At 33.8% G+C, this 25,938-nt stretch overlaps 1 protein-coding gene across 4 annotated transcripts; it reads left to right on the forward strand.

Moving 5' to 3' along the window:
- The first annotated feature begins 8,234 nt into the window (after positions 1–8,234).
- On the forward strand, positions 8,235–23,329 carry LOC103495961 (NEDD8-activating enzyme E1 regulatory subunit AXR1). 4 transcript variants are annotated; one of them, XM_051079655.1, is made up of 15 exons: positions 8,235–8,337; positions 8,628–8,755; positions 9,381–9,553; positions 9,918–10,081; positions 11,642–11,752; positions 12,300–12,379; positions 12,573–12,723; positions 12,797–12,890; positions 20,068–20,156; positions 20,966–21,039; positions 21,124–21,286; positions 21,824–21,909; positions 22,278–22,361; positions 22,465–22,645; positions 22,944–23,329. In XM_051079655.1, exons 2-15 carry the CDS (start codon positions 8,718–8,720, stop codon positions 23,025–23,027), a joined length of 1,572 nt encoding a protein of 523 aa, XP_050935612.1. In that variant the 5' UTR covers positions 8,235–8,337; positions 8,628–8,717; the 3' UTR covers positions 23,028–23,329. The 4 variants fall into 4 exon arrangements, with proteins under 4 accessions (XP_050935612.1, XP_050935613.1, XP_050935614.1 ...); XM_051079656.1 differs by having other exon boundaries at positions 20,074–20,156; XM_051079657.1 differs by lacking the exon at positions 8,628–8,755 and having other exon boundaries at positions 8,248–8,337.
- The last annotated feature ends 2,609 nt before the right edge of the window (positions 23,330–25,938 follow it).

Genomic DNA, 25,938 nt, shown 5'->3' on the forward strand with positions numbered 1-25,938 from the left:
AGAAACAAATGCACAGATTGCCTACTTGCAAAATGATAGTCAACATGTAGTTTTTTCAACTTAATTAGTTTGATATGAAATGTAAGATTAGAGTAGTATATAGAAACATAGTATATTGTGAATTGATATGACTATCCTGCAGTTATGGTAGTCATAGATTCGTTCTTGTGATGATTTTGGTCTTTGTGATTAGAACGACGTTATGGAGTGTCATTATGATATTGTTGATTGATGTAGAAATGCCCCTCTAATCATTGTTTGAGTTTTTAATTTAGACAACCCCTCATTCTTTTAGCTTAATTAGTTTGATATAAAGTGTCAGATTAGAGTAGTATATGCAACCATAATATATTTGTTCTTGTGATGATTTTGGTCCTTGAAGTAGACATGCCCCCCTCATTGTTTTAGGATGTTTGAAATTTCATCTTAGACATGCCCCCCCCTTTCCGTCATTGTTTTAGATTGTTTGGGTTTTATCCGTTTGAGTAGTGTCATAATACTTTGAAGCCGTTTATTAAGTTCAATCATATTGAATTTGTCGATTTTGATGTAGACATGCCCTATGTCCTCATTATGGAGTTTGTTCCTTTCGATTTAGACATGTCTCCCCTCCCCCCCCCTCCCCCCCCCCCCCCCTTCTCTTAGAAAGTTTGAATTTTATCTATTTGAGTATGTCATATTTAAAGTGCCTAAGTTTCATTTTTTGCTTACATGTTTTACTAATTTATTTTGTTATGTTGCATTTCAGATTTGACGCACAAATAGACTTCAGATGAATATTAAAAGAGTTTTTGATTCGTATCTTATAATTTTTTGGTATGCACATACTTTTAGTCCAAGACTTGTAGGAATTTTTTGTTATGCACGATACTTTTGGCCCGATGTAACTTCTTGATGTAACTTCATGGTTATAACTTGGAACTAACTTTGGACATCCATTTACTAGATGTAACTTCGTACTTTATAACTTAGGTTGACATTGCTTGAACTATTTATGAAGTTATTGAAGTTTCTTGACATATATTTCTTCTAATGAAATTGATGTTATTGCATGTTGCTTAGTGGTAAGTTTTTAAAATTATTATGTTTGCATTTTATAACATGTTTATATAATTAATCAATTGGATATTATTTTTTTTATGTAATAAGATTCTTTTACTGGCGCTTTCAATAACGTCACAAAAGCATTACTTTTTTTAAAAAAAAATTGTAGGACTTTTTAGTGGCGCACTTCAATACGTCGCAAAAGCTATTTGTAACAGTCACAAATTAACTTTTAGCAACAATAATATTTGTCACTAAAACAACACCTTTAGTGGCATGTTCAAAACATCACTATAGAAAATAAATAGTGACATAACTTATGTTACTAAAAGTAAGCCTTTAGTAACGCGCAAACGTCACTAAAAGTATATCTTTTGTGGTGCAAACTCTTGCGTCGCTAAAACTTTAACCAACGCGAAATCGGCAACAGTCCTAGCGACGAATGGCTCTTCGTCACTAATACTTTTAACGATGTGTTTTTGTCTTTTAGTGATGTTTTCTGTGTGCCGCTAAAAACGCAATTTCTTGTAGGGTGGTCATTGTTGCATATGTTTCAACTACTCGTATATGAGTATAATATAATCTAGAAGATAAAGTAGGCAACTTTTCTAATATACGTTTTTCATTTGAGACAATAGATATAATATAAAGATATTCTATCATTTTTTCTGTGAGTCTCAATAGATTTCTCTTTGATTGACTAGGGAACAATGTACTATCAATTGTGAATTTTGTTCCTCTAGACCAAATAATATTTGTTTTTCCAAACCCTTCAATTAGGTTTGCAAAACCTGATATTGTATTGACTTTTGCTTCTAGCATTGTCGATGTGGAAAAATATTTTTTACTTGTCAGTATTGTGTGCGTAGTTGCACTATCTACTAAACATAAAAGTTCATTACTCATTTTTAAGTTATTAAGCATAAGAAAATTATCCATGTTTCTTCATCAAACAAAATAATTACAATTAGAAAAAACTTAGAATATATATAAAAACGAGAGATAAAAAAAAAACTTTAATTATTAATTCATAAATAAAGCACTTGGTATTTTATCAAATATGATAATCTCTACAGGAGATTCAAAACTTTACTACATCCAAATTTGTCATATTTGATGGACCAAATATATTATCAGTTTGATATGCAAAATCTGCTTCCACATTGTTCTTTTTTTTAGTGGAGTTTTTCTTTTATGATCATCATTTCATGCAGTTCTTTTGAGATTTTGATGATTATAATAACCAACCACGAAAAATAATTACTCCTTATTTTAATGTGGTTATAACAATCGTCAAATTCACAATATTCGCTTCAGGGAATGAGATTGTTCCAGTTGGTCGAGATTGATTATTTTCATCCACCACTACTAAAATTTACAACATTCACTTCAGGAAAATGTTGATTTTTTCAGTCGACTGATGTTTATGATTTTTCAGTCAATAACTCATTATATCATTCAACCACGAGAAGAAATAATTAAGTACATAATATTCTTAAAAAATTTCTTTTGATATTGCTACTGTAGGAGCATATCCGAAATATAGAATAATTGCTTCTTGATGATCATATTCTTTATGACATTTTAGTGTATCAAACTTTTAGGATAAATAATTACTACTATTAGTATCAAATAATAGATATTTAATATATATCAAACATGCAAAATAATATTTCTTTTATTAATTATAACAAGTAGGGGAAAACTGACATACCGTTAGGACGATCATAGAAGGCGACCTACCTTCGACGAAGGAGACGATCGAAGCTCGTTCTAATAACGTGTGGTAAAAATGAGGCACAATCGAAATATGGAAACCGATAAAATATAATATTAAAGTAATAAAGTAATAATATATAATATAAATAATATAAATAAATAAGAAAGTTAAGAAAAAAATCTCTAAATTTTTACTTACTCCACTTTCTCCAATTTCTTTTGGAATTTTTCCCAATATTAGTACTTCTTACAACTCCACAAAATGCAATTATTTATAGGCAATTTGACAAACATGAGGTGGGTCACATGGCCACTAAGAACTCATGTTTACTTGACACATGACATGCGTGTTGGATGATAAATTGGTTGACATGTGTCTGTGACTACTAAGCACACTAATGGATAATGGAATGGACATCTATATTTCATTTTAATATTTATAATATTCTATTCATCTAGAGGCCACTTATCAAACTTTACTAGATCATTACAACACTAATTACCAAGCAACTAAGACAAAGTATTATGCCACCAGTGACTATTAAGTCCCATTGATGATTCTGGATGTCATATTGATTGTCACGATGCCATCAACTTTCTATCTCCTAGTTTGACACACATATCAACCCATGGGCAACTTTCCTACTGGGGACTTACGAGACATCCATCTAACCAAACATATTGAAGCAAGAACCCTCTCGTGTCCACAAACGAGTCAAAATTGCTTATCAAATACTATTTTTTTTTTACTATACCAAAACCTCTTACCTATGGGAAGGGGCATACTGTTGGTATCTATAACATCCGATATTATCCATAATATCTCATTCTTGATGGAAGACACCTAATATACTTTTTCTGTAAAGTTCGTAACACTTTGACGCACGCATGCGTCATGCAAGAGCTCACTTAGAACATGAGGTCTAAGGATGGTGGAGAGCTGGCACCATGTCTCCCCATATATACATTATGAGCAAAATCACTTGTGGTAACATTGCACATGAATTTAGCAAGGAGTCACTTATCAACATAATGAACCTATTTGAACTTCAATTGATATGAAATCTATCGTGCATGCTTATCTCATCAATATACATCTAACTTCAAAGTAGCTCATCAAAACTCTTGACAAAACCTTGACTTCCAAGATCATGGCTTGGGGTCGTATTTGGCTCCACTAACTTTGTGAGTAACACCATTAATGACTCTTATGCTTGTATAGCTCATGTTGGGATATTTGTTTAATTATTTTAGGTGAGTTAGATGATGTACCATCCTCTTGTTGCACCATCTCACTTTTCTTTAGTACCCCTTGCCAAGGACAAGAGCTCTTGATTGAAGGGAGAGAAAGGATTTGATTTGCCTGGCATGCTGGTACTTGCGTGTTGCCACTGTGTATTAATAGGTCACAACTCACAATCTACTACTTTCAAGTGATACACTTTAAGCTTCTGTCGCTTCATATTCCAATTTCAAGTAGAATTCTTCACGTTTTCCTTCCATTTTCTACTTTGTTCTCCTTTCTTCGTATTTCGATTTGGTTTTCTAGTGCCGGTACTGGTGCCTTTCGCCGCGCTACGCTCTCTACTTCATCTTACAGACTTCTTTGCTTTGTGTTATTCATTTCGCTACGTTCTCCACTCCACCTGTACAATCATAAGTTATTTGCTTTTCGTTTGAAAAATAGTAAGTTATTTTTGTAAGGTATCTTTATTTTCGTTTGGTCATAACCTGTTTGAAGTAGATTTTCTTCTTTTTCTATTTATTTGAAATTGATTCCTTCATTTTCTGTTTGGTTGTGCTCTATTTTTCAATTTGTGTGTTGTTACTTCTTAGGGTTAAGGTTTATCAATGATATGTTTATATATCACTGATCTATTTAATTGGTTTCTTTGGCATGCTGATTTATTTAAGGTTTGTGTGTTATTGTTTAGGGTTAGGGTCTATCAGTGATATGTTTGTATCACTGATAGTTTTGAGGGGTGTTTAATTTGTTTGCATTGGGATGTTAGTAGATAATTTAGTTTAATGTATATTTTTATGTGATGTTGTTTATGTTCTATCAACTTGAATGATGTTTTATTTGTTTGTGTTTGATTGTTATTAGATATTTTAGTTTAATGTGCACTTTTTATATATTGTTGCCTAGGATCTATCGATGATATGTTTCAATCCCTGATAGTTTTAGAAGATGTTTAGTCCGTTTGACTTAGGAAGTTAGTAAAAGCTCAAGTTTAATGTGGATTTTGTGTGTTATGTTGTTTAGGGTCTATTAATGATATGTTTATATCATTGATCGACAGATTTAGAGGATGTTTAACTTGTTTGTGTTGGAATGTTTAACTTGTTTGTTTGGCATTCTGATCTGTTTTAGGTTTGTGTGTTAGTGCTTAGGGTTAGGGTCTATTAGTGATATATTTGTATCACTGATAGTCTTGAGGGATGTTTAGTTTGTTTGCATTGGGATGTTAGTAGATAATTTAGTTTAATGTATATTTTTATGTGATGTTGTTTATGTTCTATCAATGATATGTTTCTATCAACTTGAAAGATGTTTTACATGTTTGTGTTGGATTGTTATTAGATGTTTTAGTTTAATGTGCACTTTTTATAAACTCTAATTCAATATTATCATTTCAGGTTGTTCAAGAAAAGAAAGAAGTGAAAACTATGGAAATAGCGAAGAATGTTAAAAATGTTAGGCCGAAGAGACAACTTAACCGATAAAAAAAAATGTTGGAGAATGCAAAAGACTAGAATATTGCACGAGACCGATTGATTTATCCCTAGTTTTGATTTGCAACTCTCTCATTGAGTAAATTTATATTGTACTATATTAGTTTGTGGATATTTCATAATAGAAAAGACCAATGATAGATTTCACATTTTATTTGATTTTGTTCTATTGATACAGAAAAGTGTTGGACCACAAGTTGAATATTGCAAATTATTCCCCTTTACATTATTAGATAATCGTGACTCTTCAATGTATGTTGAAGTTTATTAGTGATAACGGTGAAAAACTTCATGGTGACATTACCTCTTCACATTTAGTTATGTGCCTTTGTGTTTCCATTGAGAAATTAGTATTATACATGTTGAATTACAGGTTGAATAATTGCAAATTAATATTAATTGGTGCATTTTATCGAAAAAAAGTTTTGTTAATATACATGTAAAGTCTATCATTGATAGAAGCTATCAACAATGGTTGACTAATATCAGTGATAGAAGTTATCAACGATAAACTTCATAGTAAAGTCTATAATCGATAGAAACTATCAGCTAAAAATTAAACTCCATTATGACATTACTTCATATTACTACTTAATAAAGTCACCTGAGTCAAACAAATAGAAAGTATTTACTGTTACACTCATAACATTGATTAATCATAATTTTGAATTACTGCAAAAAGAAAAATATACAGTTATCATCCTAGTGTTACACTTATAGCATTGATAGAAGATATAGTCTATTACTAATTGACTAATATCAGTGATGGACTAGGATACGAGTCTATCATTGATAGACTACTATCAGTGATAAACTAAGAATAGTACAAGTCTATTACTAATAGACTACTATCAGTGATAAACTAAGATTAATACAAGTCTATCATTGATAGACTAATATCACTGTGCTCATATTAACTATAGTCTATCAGTGATAGATTTCAGAAGAAAAAAAACTCAATTTCTTTTAACCTAAAAACGTAATATTGATAGAAAAATTCATAATATGTTCAATTTTGACGAAGTCCAATACAAGTAAAATAAACACATTTTTTACTATAAAATTCTAGTAAAATCATCAAATTGAATTGAACAAAATCAACCTACAGAGATGAAACTCAAATTGTAAAAATGGGATGAAGTCAAATGAAAAATTTAGGGACAAATTACATTTGAAAACAAATATCAAACTGAGATGATGAACATAAATTGAATGAAAAAACTAAGAAACAAATCTCAGCTTTTTTTTAAAGAAAATTTGATTACATACCAATAAGATTGATATGAAAACCCTAACATTGACCTAAAATAGAAGCAAATGAAAAATTGTTGAATGCCGAAAATTGTTGAACGGCCAAAATTGTTGAACGTCTAAAATTGTTTAATGCCAAAAATTGTTGAACGCAAGACGAATGGTTGGAGGAGAGAATTGAATGGAAAATCGACCCGTTGGAGGTGGAGACAAAATCACAAAAGGAAAAGAGAGAGGATGAATCATGAAAAAAAGAGAAAATTGTTTAGATTTGAGAGAATGAAGAGGATGATATTAGATATTGAGGAAAAGATCATATAGAAAACAAATGTAGTAGAGAATGAAGAAGATCATCGTCAAAAGGGAAAAAAATCCTGCGACGTACTTTCCATCTAAACTGAGGGCATTTTAGGAATATATAAAAAAGAAATAAAAAATTTGCTATATTTGCAAATTGTTTAAGAAGTTGCTATAACCTTATTATGTTATGCCAAAAAAGTCACCCATTATAAAAACTCTAGATTATTTGAGCGTTTAGTTTGATAAGAAAAATAGTAAACACGAGCAAAAAAAAAAAAAAAATGATAATGTCAAATAGTAAAACCAATAATCTTTGCCCCAAACGACCCTTAGACTTATTTTTTTTATCAAGCGTAAATATAATTCATTTTACTTTTTAAGGGATTTTTTTAAAAATATAACAAAACGCGCGAAAATATTTACACCGTATAAAACAAGTTTAAAAAAGGAAAAAACTTACAAGCTCACAACGTGAAATAACAAAAATGACAATCAGTTACAAACACGTGAAAAAACGATTAAAAATGATTTTGTACCAAGTCTAAATGATCTTATACCTATTTAAACGATCTTGTACTTATGTAAACGATACCCTTGTAACCTGTCTAAACGATCTTGTACGTAGTCTAAACGATTTTTTACCTTGTCTAAGCGATCTTGTATCTAGTCTAAATAATCTTGTACCTAGTCCAAACGATTTTATACTAGTTTAAACGATCTTGTGCCCAGTCTAAACAATATTGTACCAAATTTAAATAATCTATTAGTGATATTGGTCTATTTTTATTTATATGAGATAGGTAGCTGATCGTCTAGTCTAGATATTGGTACACGATCGTTTAGATCTTATGCCAATATCGTTTAGATCTTGTACTAAGAAGAAAAAAGAAGATAAGAGATGAAGAAAAAGAAAATTTTTTGGAAGAAAAAACGAAGAAATCACAAACAAGAAGAAGTAGGAATATTAAGAAGAAGTAATAATATGAACAAATTAATAATATAAAATGGATAAGAATAAATTGCAGAAAAAAAGAAAAAAAAGTGAAGTGGATAGAATGATCTTCCGATGCTAAAAACAAGAAAAAGACAAATATGAAATTTATAAAAAATAATTTTTTTTACAGCGTCGTAAATATTTTTGGGTTATATTTACGTAAATTAAACTTTTTTACTCTTTCCCCTAAATTAAAAGTAAAAATTTTAGTGAAAAGAAGCAACAAAAGGCAGCGCCACAGCTAGCACCGACCAGTTGCGAACCAGCCTGAGTCGGGTCGTCGTTCGCCGCCGGTAAGCTCCTCCTCTCCGTTCTCTCTTCTCTCTTCTCTCTCGATAACCAACAACCGCAACAACTCAGCCCGCCTTCCAGTACTCACCCACTCCTCTCTGCTGACCGTCGTTCCGTGACACTACTCCTCTTTGAATGTTTTTTCTACCAATCTCTCTCTCTCCCCATCTCTTTTGATTCCTTTTTTCCTGCGGCGATGATGGTGAAGGTCATGCGGTACTGTTCACTTGTTCTATTTCGTCTAAATTGAACTAACTTCTTCACCTGTCTTCACTGCGTCGTTCCCACGCAGATTCAGAATAGCTTCATTGACGCCAAGATTAAGAAACAAAGATTATAACAACAAGGGGAAAGTGAATACACAGCGTGCCAAGCAAAGAAAATGGCGGAACCCAAAGTGAAATACGATCGCCAACTCAGGTCCTGCTCATTATCTCTCATGCCAGTCTCATTCCTTGATGTTGAACTTCAGTTCATGTTTCGATACTTTGTATCCATCTTCTTGGTCCGTTTTTTGTCCCAACTCTGTGCCAGTAGTATACTATTACTCCATCTTCAAGTCGTTTCTACTTCTCCTCTCGGTAATTTCTGTTTAGGTTTATCTGTTTTTTCGTCTACGGAAAGAGAAGAACCGCTGATGTGTAAGAACAAGTCCGCATTTGAGTTCACGCTCTTTGTAATTTCTTGACGTCATAGTTGCTCAACAGCTGATTAACTACTGACATTCTGTTTTTCCTGATTTCTTGATTGGAATTGCTGGAGTTTCCGTGATTGCAGATTTTTTTTTTCCTTTTATTGTAGATATATATTGCTCAACGATGTCTAACTTGTTGGATAACGAATTTACTTCCAAGCTTAGGATTTTCCCACTTCATTACGCCACTTGGTTTTTATGAAGTATTTTCTCTTTTGAGAAATGGGTTATCTAGAGCATTTCTTTCTTTCTTTTTTGGGGCAAAGTTATCTATTAGATAACTCATTCGACTAACTTTAATCATCTTTATTACCTTTAAGTTCTGAAAGCTTTTATCCCGTGATATTGTAGGATATGGGGTGATCAAGGGCAGGCAGCCCTTGAAAAAGCGAGTATTTGTCTTCTCAACTGCGGGCCTACAGGTTCCGAGACATTGAAAAATCTTGTTCTTGGAGGGATTGGAAGCATCACTATAGTTGACGGTACAAAGATAGAAGAGGGCGACCTTGGCAATAACTTCATGGGTACGTTAATAGTATGCCACCGTTGCTTTTGGCAATGGAGCCCTATTCGTTACTAGTAATTGCCTATGGATCTAGGATGATTTTTTATCTTAATTTAACCTGCTCAATAAATCTGAATGTGAATCCATCATGCTGGAGCCTAGAGCACTATCAAGCATTGAGAAATTGCCTTTCCGAAGTAACTTTTTGAAAAATCATTTTGTTAACAATAAAATGAATCTTCTCTCCAGTTCTGCAGTCCATATGTATTTGAATAATTTACTGCAATTCTAATTAGTACTTCTTGAGCTGTCTACTTTTGTCCGGAAAGAAAACATGAGTTATCAACTAAAGCTTCCCTTGTTTTGTGTAATTATGTTTCTAGTGGATGAATCAAGTATCGGGCAGTCGAAGGCAAAGTGTGTCTGTGCATTTCTTCAAGAGCTAAATGATGCTGTAAAAGCAAAGTTTATAGAAGAGTATCCAGAGGCGTTAATTGAAACAAGGCCATGGTTCTTTTCTCAATTTACATTAGTGGTTGCCACACAGGTGCTGTAATATTCATACTTATTATTTTTATTGATGTTGCTTCGTTTTGCTGGATTTTTTGGTTTTTCTCACGCCTGTGACCTGTCATCTTTATAACATTTCCTTGGTGATAGTGGTTTTTGATATCACTCAGATTGTGTAAGAAACACAAAGTTTTCAAGGATGGAATACCTTTGGATAGTTTTGGGAGAGACTGAAAAACTGCATAAACCTTTATTGGTTCAAAGCTTTCTTCCCAATGTTACGTTTTTTTTTTTCCATGAGAGATGTTTTTCTTTCTTCCATATCAAATTCCTTGAATCATAAACTTAACAATGTGAACCAAAGGGTTCTTGCTTCCCCTCCACATGATTACAAACAAGAGGGGAGATAGTTTTATCTTTGAAATTAGTAACCCAAGACCACATAACAAATTCAAACCTGTACGGTGGATGTTTTTTGGTTGAATCTCTTATTAGCAAATTGAAGTTGATTAAAGGGCCTTGGAGTCGATTCTTTTTCCTTAAGGTTACGCTTTTTTTGTTGTGGCTGGCACTCAACAAAATTTCATTGTCTCTTTTTGATGTTGTTAAAGAAATTCATCATTTATCCCCTCTTGTTGATCTAAGGTTGCTTGGAAGAGAGTAGTTCTATTCTTGTTTGCTGTTTTTGGAAGATCTAAGTGGTTGCGGTTTACTATCTCTTGTTGGGCTTTATTTCGTTCTCTTGTTGGAAGGTATCTTAGCGTTAAGTAGGAGTTTCTTTTCAAGATTCTTGATGTGGATTCTTCAAAAGCTTCTCTTCGGGTTTTTGTTTCATGCATTGTCAATGTGTTTTTAGTTTGCTCTTTGTTGGTTGATGGTCTTTGTTTTTGGGTTTCAATGGTAGTTTTGTAGTAGCCGTTGTTTGTCAATATTTGAAGGAGACATATGGTTTGTAGTTGTTTGTAAGCTTATCTTTATGGGAGTGTTTGCCCTCAACTTCAAGTGGATAGAGCGGGTTAGCCCACTCCATGTTTGGGGCTCCTGTTGTAATAGTTGGTGTTTGCAACTATTATTACCTCAATTGACTTCAATGTTACGGTTTCAAATCTCTCTTTGTTACTGTTTTTACTATATACTACTCATCCTCTATTTCTTCTTTTATTATGGTGTTTACTATTTCTTATTTAGATTAAAATAGTTTGCATCTTGAAACAGACTATTACAACCTACTGACTATGATATTCACTGACACACTATGTGGTTGTATTTGTTGTTCACATCTTCTCTCTTCTTTTGGGAGCATGTATCTTTTAGTTTTTTAATCCTCTTCATTACATTAATGAGAAGCTGTTTCTTGTTCTTTTATAAAAAAAATAGTGAGTTTTTGGGTTATTCATGTTCTCTTATCAGTTATGGTATGCAAAATTTTTCTAAGGTTTTATTGGGAAGAAAGTCGTATATGGGGTAGTTTTTTAGGATTTGCTTGTATCTATGTTGCAAGTTTCCATCTTTGCTACTTGTATGTCAGGTAGAAACTTATATAGCTCTTCACTATCTTAGATTGCCCTTTTTAATGGTCACTTTTGAATTTATTCAGTTGGTTGAGGAGTGGATTGTGAAGCTAGATAATATCTGTAGGAATGCAAATGTCATATTGGTCGTTGCACGCTCCTATGGCCTCACTGGGCTTGTCAGAATCAGTTTGAAGGTAAAGTATTGCTAATGGTATTTCAGTTTCCCAACCTTAGACAAACTGCGATCAATGGGAAAATTATATTAGATACACAAAAAAATCATGTGGTATGTGTAGAAGTGATCAAAGTATTTACAATAACATCTATTGGATAAAAGAAAAAAAAACTGACACATGATAGTTAACTAATCTGGGTCCTTTACTAGCCCTTCTTGAACTTATCATTTTCAATTATTATGTATATTTACCTAATTTGTGGCTAAATATCAAATAACTAGTTGTGAAGCTTAGCTTGAACTTGGAGAAATAGAGGCTCATGATTGGGAGCTTTCCAGGTCAAAATGGTAAAATGCTGACCCAAAACAGCTTAACTGTGACTTCTTTGAGCGTGTATGTGAGCTACTTAATATCTATCGGGTCTTGTCTGTCACAAGTTTCAATATGGTTGTACTTACACAAACAGTTTCGATGTTTAAAATAAGTTCTTCATACACGATTTCAAAAGATAAAATATTGTATGTTCAAGTGTGCTAAATTGAGATATTTTATCCATGCACATCAGGAGCATACTGTCATTGAATCAAAGCCTGATCATTTTCTGGATGATCTTCGGTTAAATAACCCATGGCCAGAGCTGAGGAGGTAGGGTTTTTAGTCACAGCCTTTCCATCTTTTTAATATGATGGCTTTCAAAATGTGAATATTGTCTGTTTGTATTGGCTTTTGGTTTGTTAAGCTGTGAAATTTACTATCAAGTATGGCCACTGGTCGGAGAGCTGTGAAAATAGAAGTTTCACTCTCAGATATAGAATGTACTCACCTATGGCTATGACAGGTTTGCTGAAACTATTGATCTCAATGCTTCCGATCCTGTTGCTCACAAACACACCCCATATGTTGTTATTCTTGTCAAGATGGCTGAAGAGTGGGCCAAAAGCCATGGTGGCAGTTTACCATCAGGCAGAGAAGAAAAGAAAGCGTTCAAGGTTTCCTTTCCTTTGGCTTTTTGCAATCGTTGATTGGTGATAGTTACTGAAATTGTTGGCTCGGACATTGTAGGATCTCCTCAAAGCCAAGATGATTGCTATGGATGAAGATAACTACAAAGAAGCTATTGAAGCTTCCTTCAAAGTCTTTGCTCCTCGTGGAATCAGTAAGCAGCCATTTCTTAAGCATTTAGGCTAATTAATCTAGGAAGTCAAACCTGCTCTTGGTCTTAGATATTGATCTGTGAAAGATGTTCTATCAGTTCTTTCTTACTTTTGTGTACAATTTCCTTTTGGAGTTGTTTCACATTCTGCGTCTTTTGTTGAAATTTCATCTCTTTTTGTTAAAGCAGTGTCTAGAAGGCTCGAGGTCAAGATGGGTTATTTGCTGAATTATTTAAAACATGTTGAAACACTTACAAGCATGATATTATGGAGAATGGTGACTTTTCAAGATTGCTTGAGAGTGGTGTCATTCTTCTAGTCCTCCATGGAATTTTCAATTGTGCCATTCTGTAGAAGGTTGGTTCTGAAATGGTCTTCAACTTCATCCCTTATTCTCACTAATGCTTAGAGACATTGCCAAGTCCGTTAGAATTCTTAAGAAGGCTCTTCTTCAACGTCTATCCCCCAATTTGCTTTTGTTGAAAATCATCAAGTTTCTCCCTATAGTGAATGTAATTAGCTTATCTTATTGATGAATAACAAAGAACTAGAACGAGAGGTTTTTTTTCCTTGATAAATTAGACCTCAAGCCTTTGGTAATGTAGACCTGTACTTCTGAGAAAAAACCTTCAAAGTTAAAAGTTCCAGTCATTGCTGGGAGAACAGAGAAGTGAATTTGTTTCATTCCTTTGCATCAATTGTTCGATTATCATTAATGGTAGGTGAGGGAAGATAAAACTGTGGTGGAATTGGAGTGTGGATTCTCTCTCTTCTGCTTACGCAAATTGTCTGAGTTGATCTCTTAATGGAGGGGCTCAATTTGGCTTAGTAGAATGGTCTGTTTTGGGCAGAAATTTGGACAACTTTTCCGGCATTTCCCCATCTTGGTTTTCCTTTAAATGGTAAGCCAGAACCTTCATGGACTCTGTATTGGGAAAAATTGTGAACAAGCTCCAATTTTCTCTTACTAAACTTAGCTCTTATATATCTTCCCTCTTACTTCATGTGTCTTTTTCCTATGCACGTTGAAGTTGCATGGGTTATTGGGAGACTAGAAAATTTCTGTGGAAAGGCATCTCGTACAGTGTCTCTTATAGAATCCAAATGTATTGGTAAATAATGGATAATAACTTAACAGCAAGATTAAATGTTCAAGGTACTTGAACCCTCCCTCTTTGAACATTCTTTCAAGCCCTGAGTCAGTCGCCAAAATATCCCCCTTTTCTCAATCTTTAGTCCCTCTATTTATATCCAATATCCTTACAACTCCTTCACTAATTACTAATATATCTTGAATAATGTTTCCTTTCTATTATGAACCACCCTTAGGCACACCTTTTCCTCGAGGTGTAGTTAGAAAAAAGAAACAACCGTTAGAAATAATAGGCTTAGTTCATGTTAAAAGCCCAAGGGTAGTTACATAATTTACTTTGCCTTATTTTTTATTATGTTAATTAGACTTGTGTTGCCTATAAATATTTTCCTTTTGTGCCTTTATGAGTATTAGAAAATAATAAAATTATCAGCATTGTGGTTTTTTTCTTGCACTAGGGTTTCCACGTAAAATTGTGTTTGTTCCTCGTCTCTACTTTCAATATGGTATTAGAGCACGATATTGAAGAAACTCTAGATGATCTTACTCATAATGGAACCATAGTAGAAGAGACAGCCTGCAACATTAGCGCCATTGTCGCCGCTACCATTGAAGCCTGGATTAGTGCTGCCATGGACGAATGGTTTTGGCAGCTACATAACTCACTGGTCAACCTTACTCAGCCGTACTCCTTCGACAATTCCATTTGATTAGCCGCACAAGATTTGCATGCGCCGCCAACTCCGATTCCTCCATCAAACGCGCTGTCAGCTCCGGCCCAGCCCAACCCTCATGCAGTGCCACCTGTATAGTTGCACTCTTTATACAGACCTGCTTTTGGTATTGCTCAGTCAGTCCACGCACTACCACACAGGCTATCGCACGCTCTGCTATCAGGTTATGTCGAGTTGCCAACTTTTGGTTTAGTTGCAAATCTCAGTGTTTGTCCCGAGGCTGGAAACCCTCAAGCCCACTTAACTTTTGAGGTAAGTGAATCCTCTGCGTAGTCATGACCACATGTACAAGGTTCGTCTCCCAGTGTTGCTCAACATCAATTGGACATGCTTCTGCACCAAATTGCAGCACTTGAAGCACTAGGGGCCCCTTCCACCACCCATTTGACCCCACTAATGTATTTTGAGAATCCAATAACCTGCTTTGCCCTCTTCTTATATGTCTAATATAGTGGCATAGTCTCCAGGGTACTTTTTAGGGGAGAAACTAAATTATCAAAACTATTTTTCATGTTCACAATTCATTAGAATGATTCTTGAAGGGTGCCACAAGTTTGAGTTTTTAATAGGAGAGATATTTTGCCCCTCGCCAGGAGACCCATAGGAACGATACTGAAAAGGGGAGGACTCTCTTATTCGGTCCACCCTGATCAACAGGAGCCTCAGATTGGCAAGCGATTACTGTATGCTGCAACTGCCAAAGATATTTGGGACACTGCCCAGACACTATCTCCAAGCGTCAGAATGCCTTTTCGCTTTATACTCTGCGGACAAACAGGGGACGATGGATGTGACTTCTTATTTTAACAAATTCTCTCTTATCTAGTAAGAAATGGGTATGTGTTGGAAAATTGTCTGGAATTGTTCTTGTGATGGCATACAACACTTGAGGATTAAGGAAATTTATAGGATCTATGACTTCCTTGTTGGTCTCCACTCTAAGTTCGATGTTGTACGAGGGCATATACTGGGCCAGAGACTTGTTCCTTATCTAATGGAAGTTTGTTTTGAAGTCAGTCGTGAGGAGGATCGTACAAGTGTCATGAGTATTCTGCTAACCCCTGCTATTGATTCTGCTACCTTTAGTGTGAAGACCCCCTGTTCTTGATAGTGAAAAGAATAGTGGAAAACCGATCCCCATTTGTGAAACATTGCAAGAAACAGTGGGATACCATACTTAGAGACAATCTTCCACCGACGAACAAAACACAGGATGAGCCTATATGAGTGAGACTGCTAGTTCGACCATACTTTATTGTCTAGTCAGGTGTACCTCAATTATTTAGTCTCATTAGTATCGATGGTAAGAATCCCCGGATCTTGGACTCTGGTGCCATAGATCATTTAACTGGTTCCTCTGAACACTTTGTGTCCTACATTACGTGTGCTGGGAATGAGAAGATAAGAATTGTTGATGACTCCTTGGCTCCCATTGTCGGGAAATGGAAGATTTCTCCTTTTGACGGGTTATCATTACACAAGGTGTTGTACGTGTCACAAATTTCATATAGTCTTCTTTCAATAAGCAAGATTACTCGTGAATTAAACTGCAAAGCAACATTCTTACCTAATTCTGTTTCTTTTTAGGACTTGAGCTCGGGGAGGATGATTGGCACTGCCTGACATATTAGGGGACTTTACTTGCTTGATGATGATGCTTACTGTAGTAGCATTTCTAGGACTAGTCATTTATCTTCCTACTTTACTACTTCCGAAAAAGACTGTATGTTGTGGCATTTCTGTTTAGGCCAATCCAAATTTAAATATATGAAATACTTATTTCTTCACCTTTTTTCTAAAGTTGATTTTTCTTCTTTACCTGGTGATGTGTGCATACGAACTAAACAACACCAAGTCTCTTTTCCCTCGCAATCCTATAAGCCAACCCAACCTTTTACTCCTGTCTACAGTGATGTTTGGGAACATTCAAGGTCACTATCTCCTCTGGGAAACGATGGTTTATGACCTTTATTGATGACCATACTCGTTGCTCCGACAAATCTGAAGTCACTTCCACATTTCGGAACTTCTATCACACCATATAAATGCAATTCAATACAAAGATAGCAATCCTACGGAGTGATAATGGTCGTGAGTTTCAAAACCACCCTCTTAATGAGTTCTTATCCTCTAAAGGAATTGTTCACCAAAGTTCCTATGCTTACATCTACCAACCTTTTGTTTCCTTCCTTTTTTGCTTGCTAAAAACCCTGTAAAAGAAACCCACTAAGCCAGCCGAAACCCAATATGGTATTATTGCCATTTTTCTGATTTTGTAGAACACTGGGCCTCAAATAATTCTTTTTTAATTCCAGCCTAAAAAGATAGTTGTCAACACACTTTCTTCTTCCTCACAACCCATGGGTTTTCATTTTTTTGTCCTTACAACCAACGATCCTCTTCTTTTGTTGTTTACATCAACACCTCTCAACTGTCCCAAATGTGTCACATGTCTGAAACTAAAAATAAACAATTGAAAACAAGATATGAGAATTTGTGTGTCAGACACATGTCCAGAGTGTGATTGAACGTGTCTGTTTCTGCCATGAACACTCTCCCTTAAATGGAGTATTCTGTAAAGATACTACAATAGTATCTTAATATATCGATATTCCTCAACGATTACAATATGAAAATATTCAAAAGATAACTGAACAATGATCAAGATTGATCAAACAGCAAGTCAGCAACAATAAGATCACTAATTACTCCAAAGGAATAATAATGAAAGCTTCAACGCAAGAACCTGAACCACTGCCTTCCCTTCCCACACAAGGAAGAATGCTGCCACCCTTCTTCTTCAGAAAATACTCGATACCTCCTCCTTTTCTTTCCCACCTTTTATTCTGTTTTGCTAACTAACTAATGGGCCACACCAGAGTGGTCCCCAACTTCATTGCTACCTCCTGCACTCCCATGTGTGGCTTCACTATTATTTTTATTTCTTCTATTATATGTAAATAGTATTGGAGGTCTAGCATATTCGTGGTTCATAGGTTGCACGACTTCATCTCCAACCAACCAACCCTTGTTGCTAACAATGGCTTTCGTCCATCGTTTCTCTCCTCAACTTTACCAAATCTGCAGCACCTTTTCCAAATCTTCTACTTAGTTCCTCTCCTCGAACGTTGTCGATCAAGACCTCCATCAGGCACTTTCTCCTTTTAGTTCCATTTTCTTCATAACGATACACCCTCACATGAGCTTCATGACTACTGAAATGCCTCCTTCCAGAATTTTCACTTCACCAAATTTACGATGTCTCCAGCAATTCCTTTTTTTTGATCATACTTGGGAATTGTTGTCTCCCTCGAAGCTTCATCTCCAGGCATACGCATGGGTGTCATTGGTAAAGACCTCTATTGATTTTTTTTTCTTTTCTTTCAAACTTTCCTTTTGTTTTCATCTGTCGCATTTTTTCTTCCATACATGTTGAAGCTAGAACAAAATATGGAAGAACTTCTTACCTCATTCTATAAAATAGAATTTAATATATATATAGGCATATATGGAAACCCTAAATAAAGACTAGTAAATTACCATTAAGAACTTGACTAACAAGCTCCTACAATTACATATATGCTATAACTCTCGCATATATATCAATCATGGCCAACTTGTTACCCGTGGCGATGGATCCTCATATGCTTATCTTTGGATTGGTCTACAGGTGCAAAAGAGTGTCTCATCTTTTCTCTTTTTGCCTGTTTGCTAGTGAAATCTAGGGGATGACCCTTTCTGTTCTTTCTTTGGGTTGCAGCTATTCCAACTAATATCAACACCATGTTCTTGGAATCTGTTCTTTTAAAAATGAGAGAAAGATCTCGTACATTATGAGAGACTCTTTTAAGGCTTTGTAGTAGAATATTTAAAAGTTCGAAACATCTTTTTATGGATATTATTATTATTTTTGCTCTTACTTAAATTCTACCATCTGTTTTGTATTTAGAGCTGTACAATCTTGTGCCGGTTGGAACTTAAAAAGGATAATATAAAAACAAATTATAGGTCTTTCTTGGAAGTTGGAGCTGGATTTAATTTCTCTAGCTCTTCTGAGAGTTAAGTTTCATTTTACATGGTCCAGCTATTTCAGAAAGTCATGGAAAGGCTTGTGGAATATCACCACTTATTCTATCTAAATGTTGAACTCTTAACTTTAGAAAATTTGAACCTATACCGTTTCGGGGCTGGGTACATGGACACCACAGACACCATGGGTAGCACATGGCAAAGTCTATCAAATAAGCTTTCTTCTCGTCGTGTCCTGTCCTACTTGTTGAAGACCTTTACTTAAAGAATGGAAAGGTCCCATGAAAATAGTTAAAATTTTCCTATAGGAACTCAACCACATATGCTTCTATAGTGCCCCAAGCCTAGGATTTGGAATTTGAATTTAACACTTGATGGTCCCGAAATTCCTCTACGTCTCTTGCGACTTGGCAACGTCATCATTTCTTGTCTTGAACTGCTTCTATGAGTAAAGAATACTATTCCTTTCCCACAAACCGATACAAGTCATTTTAGCATGCTTTGCCCTCATTGTGCATTTTAAAATTCTCAAGAGGTCACCGAACATAGGATTGACCCAAGCTAAGCATGATTAACTTTGGAGTTCCTATAATTGAGCACCAAAAAAGGAAGGTGCTTCTCATTGATATAGTTAGTACCTTTCAATTCTCTTAAGTCTTTCTTAACCATACTTCATATCCTTGGGATCTATTATGCACAATAACTGCGAGTCCATTATGCACCTTTTTGTCACTTGTGATTTTGCTTTTGTTTACTGAAACCAGATGTTGGTTGCCTTCAACTACCACATGGTCTTGCCGAATGGGACTCTCATCGTTCTCCTGAAACTATTCTTAGGACATCCTTTCAGTAAGAAAAAGCGGTTTTATGACAAATTTCCATCAAATGTTTTGTACGGAAGTTGGAACAATTGGCTTGAGTGAAACACATGCATCTTTGAGACAAAGCAATGAAATTTTCATTTGTCTTTGAACATCTTACTTATATATCTATCACATAGTCTAAATTTGCCCTACTCTTTTATGATTACAGTTTTACATCACTCACGGCACAATTGAATTGTTTAATGTAATCATCATGGCATCACATGCCTTTTTGTAACTTCATCTTAATTCTTATCAATGAAATATGTTAACTGCTTCTCATTAGGGGGAAAAAAAGGACGGGTTTAGTTTCAATGTGATTACAGTTGTCAATTGGAGTGTTTGATGGTGTATTTAAGGTTTATGTTTAAGTCTATTCTTTTTTGTACCTAGAAGGTGACAGATCTATTTAGATGTTTAGATATATGAGCCCTATTATTTATCATTTCCTTCATGTCAGGTTCAGATTTGAAACAGATAGTTGATGATAGCTGTGCTGAGGTTGATTCTAATTCATCGGATTTTTGGATATTAGTGGCTGCTTTGAAGGTTACTGAAATTTTGTATTTTTTACTTTAGCTCTATTTCTCATGAAGCCAGGTTTTCTAATTCTAAAGTTCTTCAACTTGTTACATTCCAACAATTGATCTTCTTAGGCGTTAGTTCTTATGATGGCAATCAGATTTGTAACATAAGGTTCTTAAAAATGACCAGTTGCCACCATTGCTTAATTATCGTATTCTTCTAATGAATATGATTGCTAGGTATTTAATAGATGAATAGTTTGGGTATTGCTTGATTCTATTCTTAACAATCCTTAGGGCGTGGAAGATCTTCATGTAGATTTTTATTTGTTCGTTCTCATTATCCCTTCTGAGGGATCAGGAAGTATGTGTAGACTAACTTGAATTAACATGCTGTTAAATTACGCTAGTAAATTTAACTCCAGCCTCTGATTTATTTTCATTGTCCAAATTTTTCAAAATATATTGTGAAAAGAAGTAATTTTGTCATATGAAATTCTGAATCAATTTTTGCAATTTTATATTATTATTATATTTAAACTAAAGGCTTAAAATGATTTTTAGGAATATTATCAATAATAATTAATATATTAATATTTATTTCTTTATATTTGTTAACATATATTGTATTGCTATCACTGCTATTCTTCTCTTTTGTGTAGAATGAAAATTATTTTGGATTGGAAGTTAAAAAGATCTCAAGTATTTTTAAAACAATTGGATGTTTAACCATTATTATTGATTTGGCAATTCCTCTTCTATTTTAGGCATTCCGAACTTTTAGCCTGAATTGTTCTCCTTTTTTCTTTAAAGTGTTTATTAATTTCTCTGCAGGAGTTCATAGTGAATGAAGGAGGTGGTGAGGCACCCATGGAAGGATCAATACCAGATATGACATCTTCAACCGAGTTAGTGACTCAATTTTCTCGGCAGTGCTGTGAAATTTAATCATCTTATTTATTGACTGAAGGGCTGGATTCTGCATCTTGTAGGCACTATGTGAATTTGCAAAACATCTATCAAGCTAAGGCAGAGGCTGACTTTAAGATAATAGAGGAAAGAGCAAGGAACATTTTGAAAAAGATTGGCAGAGATCCAAATAGCATCTCCAAGACGACTATCAAAAGTTTCTGTAAAAATGCAAGAAAGCTGAGAGTATGCACTATTATTATCATAATCATTATTATTGTTGTTCTTTTTGTACAATCTACTGGTATCCTAAGTCGATAAGACAGTCCTCCCAATCTAAAGCCGTTATTCTCCCCGATGATAAAATAATCTTCCTTTAAAGAGCCTAATTATGATTTCGCCATCATGGCATATGTGGTCAGAGCTTAAGTTCACTCTAGGTGGAGTTTTGGATGTATCACAGGACAGATTTCTTCTCAAATTGACTTGATGTTTTATCTTGTTTGACAAATATTCCATTTTTTTCCTTGATAAATTAAAGAACTACCTGCCTGGAACCCACCAATGTATTTTTATTTGTCCTCCACGTATACAAAGCTCCCTTGGCTCAGAGAATTTTTACGTGTATGATTGTGTAGTGCATTATAACTGAATATAGTACTCTCAAAAAACTTTATTTTTATTCTACTTCAACTGAGTCAAATGAATGGGAATGGATAGATGGATGCATTGCACATATTTAGCTGTATTCTTTTCTAATGGATTTAAGGAAAATTTTTGTAGGTTTGCAGATATCGTTCACTTGCAGATGAGTTCAATTCTCCAATCGTCCCTGAGCTTCAAAAGAATCTAACTGATGAGGATTTCAGGTTTTTTTTTTTTAACAAGCGTTTGCCGTTTAAACATGCATTTGCCGTTTCTGGTTTGTTTGTTTTCGGTTGATAGAGTTGTTTCATGAAATCAATTGCACTAGTGAGAGTTGTCTGCTTACTATTTCATTATCTATTTAAGCACCCAAAATTACTGCAACGAATTTATTTGTTGCATATGATGGTTTCCTTTCTTCGCATTTGTTTACTAAAGCTCTTGGAACTTTTCTTATTTATGTTTTTCATTTCAAAAAAGAATTAAACGCTAATCTGCAAAATGTAACGATTTGAAAGGCATAAATGTACCCACATCTTATTATCCAGTACAAATAGCTGCAGTTTATTGATGTTGATTCCTCTTATTCCAGTGTTGCAGTTGGATTTTATCTTCTGCTTCGAGCTGTCGATCGTTTTGCTGCCAATTACAACAGTTTTCCTGGGCAATTTGACGGGTACTGCCTGATGGTGTTTTAAATTGGTTATGTATTCCACCATTTGCCGCCCTTTATTCTTCTTAATTGATGCGGACTCTTAATCAATTGAGATGCATTGCAGTGGGATCGATGAGGACATATCTCGATTGAAAACTACTGCCGTTAGCCTACTCAGTGATTTGGGTTGCAATGGCTTGACCTTATCAGAGGACCTCATTAACGAGATGTGCCGATTCGGTGCTGCAGAGCTCCATGTCGTCGCTGCCTTCATTGGAGGTATTGCATCACAAGAAGTAATCAAGGTAAAAGTTCAATACTTTCTGGGCCTTCTCTTCTACTTCATCTATCATTGCCCGTGGAAGAATTGAATTTTTCAAAATGTTAAGTCTTCATTTCCAGTCTCATTGGTCATTCGGCTGCATTTGTGTAAAATGAAATTTGATAGGTTGACTTACAAATTACAAACGTAGCCCATGTGTTTATTTGGTTTCTTAACTTTCATTGTATAAAATTACCTATAAATCTACTAGACGCATATGTTTAGAGTTTGACTAAACATAAAATTTCTCTTAGAATGACGACGTGTTCTCTTTTTTTCAGCTAATCACCCGACAGTTTGTACCCATGTCTGGAACTTTCGTATTCAATGGCATTGATCACAAGTCACAGTTGTTATCGCTCTAGTGGCTTCCAGAGTCATACAATATGGCATCCATCACCTTCTCCCCAATACCATTACCTCAAGTTCTGGATTTCCATTCTCCAGATTCGTCTCTCTTTGGTTCCTTATTGGAAAAAAAGAGCTCAGTTCTTTATTGGAGCTATGGTACATGGCATGATTATTCTATACTTGGTGGAACACAATCTTTGTTGATTAAATTGAATTTTTGACCATATAATTGCTTTCAGAATATGAATGCCGTTGACATATTTAAGACTTTGCAGTGGCTGAGGAAAAAGGATTACAGGAAAGTTTCTGACGGCTATATCTTATTTCTATCTTGAGCTTGACCCTTCATTTTAATTATCATATCATCATCATCATCATCATTTTTTTAAGAAAGAAAATTACACCCGTGATAGCTGTCGTGATGTTATTTAAGGAAATTGTTGCACTTCCACTTTCCACCTTCCGCGAACCAGCGTATTGGGTATTAAATAGTTATTTGATTTAACATATTGCTTTCTATTTTGAAATATACCGACTCTTGAATCATATTCATTATGTTAAAATCCCATTAATCATGGGTACTAGTAAGTAATAATTCTTGGATTTTTATAGAACTTTCATCTTTATTGAAGAGGTTGTTACAAATGTAGGGAACTCATTTAGACCGACAAAACTACCCTTCATTTTAAGGATTTTGATAATGGCAATAAATAATTGGTGCATATGTCAGTAGGCTTGTAATTATAAATAGGATTCTCATATTCTTCATTCATCAATCATTTACTTATTGTAGTATGTGAATTTTAAGTTTCGTTTCTACTCTATTATGTTACCAAGTTCTAAAATGTCATTACTTTTATTTTCTTACTTTTAATTCATTTTATATTGGTTGACCTAGCATTGAAGATTTAATACTATAATTATTCTTGAGCTTTTACTCATTTTTACTTGGGGTCTTTTCAAAAATATAAAAAGGTGGCAGATATTTACACTCTACAGAACAATTATGAAGACGAAAAAAATCCAGAGTCCTACCGTATAAGATTTTTTATACACGATATTTTATTTTTTTACACGATTGTTTACTTTTTTTATACGACCGTTTACATTTGGCTACTCCAATCTAAATGATTTTTTATACACGATTATTTATTTTTTTACATGATCGTTTACTTTTTTTTTTAAACGATTGTTACATTTGGCTATTCCAATCTAAATGATTTGTTTTCAAGATTCTTTATACACAATCGTTTACTTTTTTTACCTGACCGTTTACATTTGGCTACTCCAATCTAAATGATTTTTTTTCAAGATTTCATTCTACACGATTTTTTAGATTTTTCTATTTTTTTGTACACAGTCGTTTAGATTTGGTTACCCAAATGTAAATAACGTAAAAAAAGAAAAGAAGAAAGACGCAAAAAAAGAAGAGGAAAAGTAGAAAGATGATGGAAAGAAATCTAAGAAAAAAAAGGAAAAGAAGAAAAACGATAGAAAGATTAAACGACGTAAATAAACAATTGAAAAATAAGAAAAATAATGGAAATAAATTGTAGAAAAAAAGGAAAGAATAAATCGTAGGGGAACACGGGGAAGACGAATCGTGAGGAAGAAAAGAAGGTTAAAAGGGCAAACCTGGAATATTTAAAAAATGGCTAACTTTATGGACTTTGTTACATTTACAAAAGTTTCCCTTTTTACTTCTTTTTTCTTAATTATTGTTTTTTTGGTTAAGTTTTGGCCCTTGTTTAAAATTTCAGTTGAAAATTGGAGAGGTTTGATATTTAAATAAGGGAAATTTTTGTACTTTTCTCGATTTCAACCTAAGTTTGAGTTTTTTTTTTAATTCTTCCCTCATTTTAATTAGATTTCAAGATTTTGAAATTTTTTGAAGAAAATTTTGATATCTTTTAATTAGACATGTTAGTTTGGTTTATGCTTCATTTGATCTTCATTTTGTTCTTTTATTTTTTAAAATTACATTTATAGATACTACTTTCACCTTCAATTTCTTTATTTGTTATTTGTATTTTATCAATGGTTTAAAAAATCAAGTTTGATTTTGAAAACTAAAAAAAATAGCTTTCAAAATGTTTTTGATTTTGTAATTTAGCGAAGAATTAGACTAAAAAGGTATAAATCATTGCACTTATTTTTTACCTTAAGCTTTTTCATTAAAACTTTTCCATCATTTCACCTTAAAAATGGAATTGGTATCCGTTTTTTTTTTCTTTTAACATTTAAAATATTCATCATTTTCACATCAAATTTTACTTAAAAAATATTTCTTAATTTTATGTTAGTAATCATTTTCTAGATTAATTTTTATAAATATAACAAATTACTAAGATAATTACGACCTGTGTAACAAAATTCATGAAGTTAATAATTTTTTAAATATTTCAAGTTTGCTCTTCCGTTTTTCTTCCTTTCCTCTTATTTTTTTCGCTGCGATTTCTTTCCATCATCTTTTATCATCTTTCTTCCTTTCTTCTTCTTTTCTTTTTTTTACGTCATTTATATTTGGATAACCAAATTTGGTTTCTTTCTATTGTCTTTCTTCTTTTTTTTTCTTGTAATTCCTTTCCATTGACTTTTTCTTTTCCTCTTCTTTTTTTACGTCTGTAACCAAATCTAAAAGATCGTTTATAAAGATTCTTTTATTGTTTTTTTTCGTTGCGATTTCTTTCCATCGTCTTTTTTTATTTTTTTATTTTGCGATTTCTTTCAATGTCTTTTTTTATTCTTTTTTACATCATTTAATATTTTTTTCGTCTTTTTTCTTTTCTAATTCTTTTTTACGTCGTTTAATCTTTCCATCGTCTTTCTTCTTTTCTTTTTTTTTTTCATTGTGATTTATTTCCATTATCTTTCTTCTTTTCCTCTTCTTTTTTTACGTCGTTTGAATTTGGATAACCAAATCTA

This window comes from Cucumis melo, chromosome 11 (assembly GCF_025177605.1).
Source record: "Cucumis melo cultivar AY chromosome 11, USDA_Cmelo_AY_1.0, whole genome shotgun sequence".
NCBI classification, from domain to species: Eukaryota; Viridiplantae; Streptophyta; class Magnoliopsida; order Cucurbitales; family Cucurbitaceae; genus Cucumis; species Cucumis melo.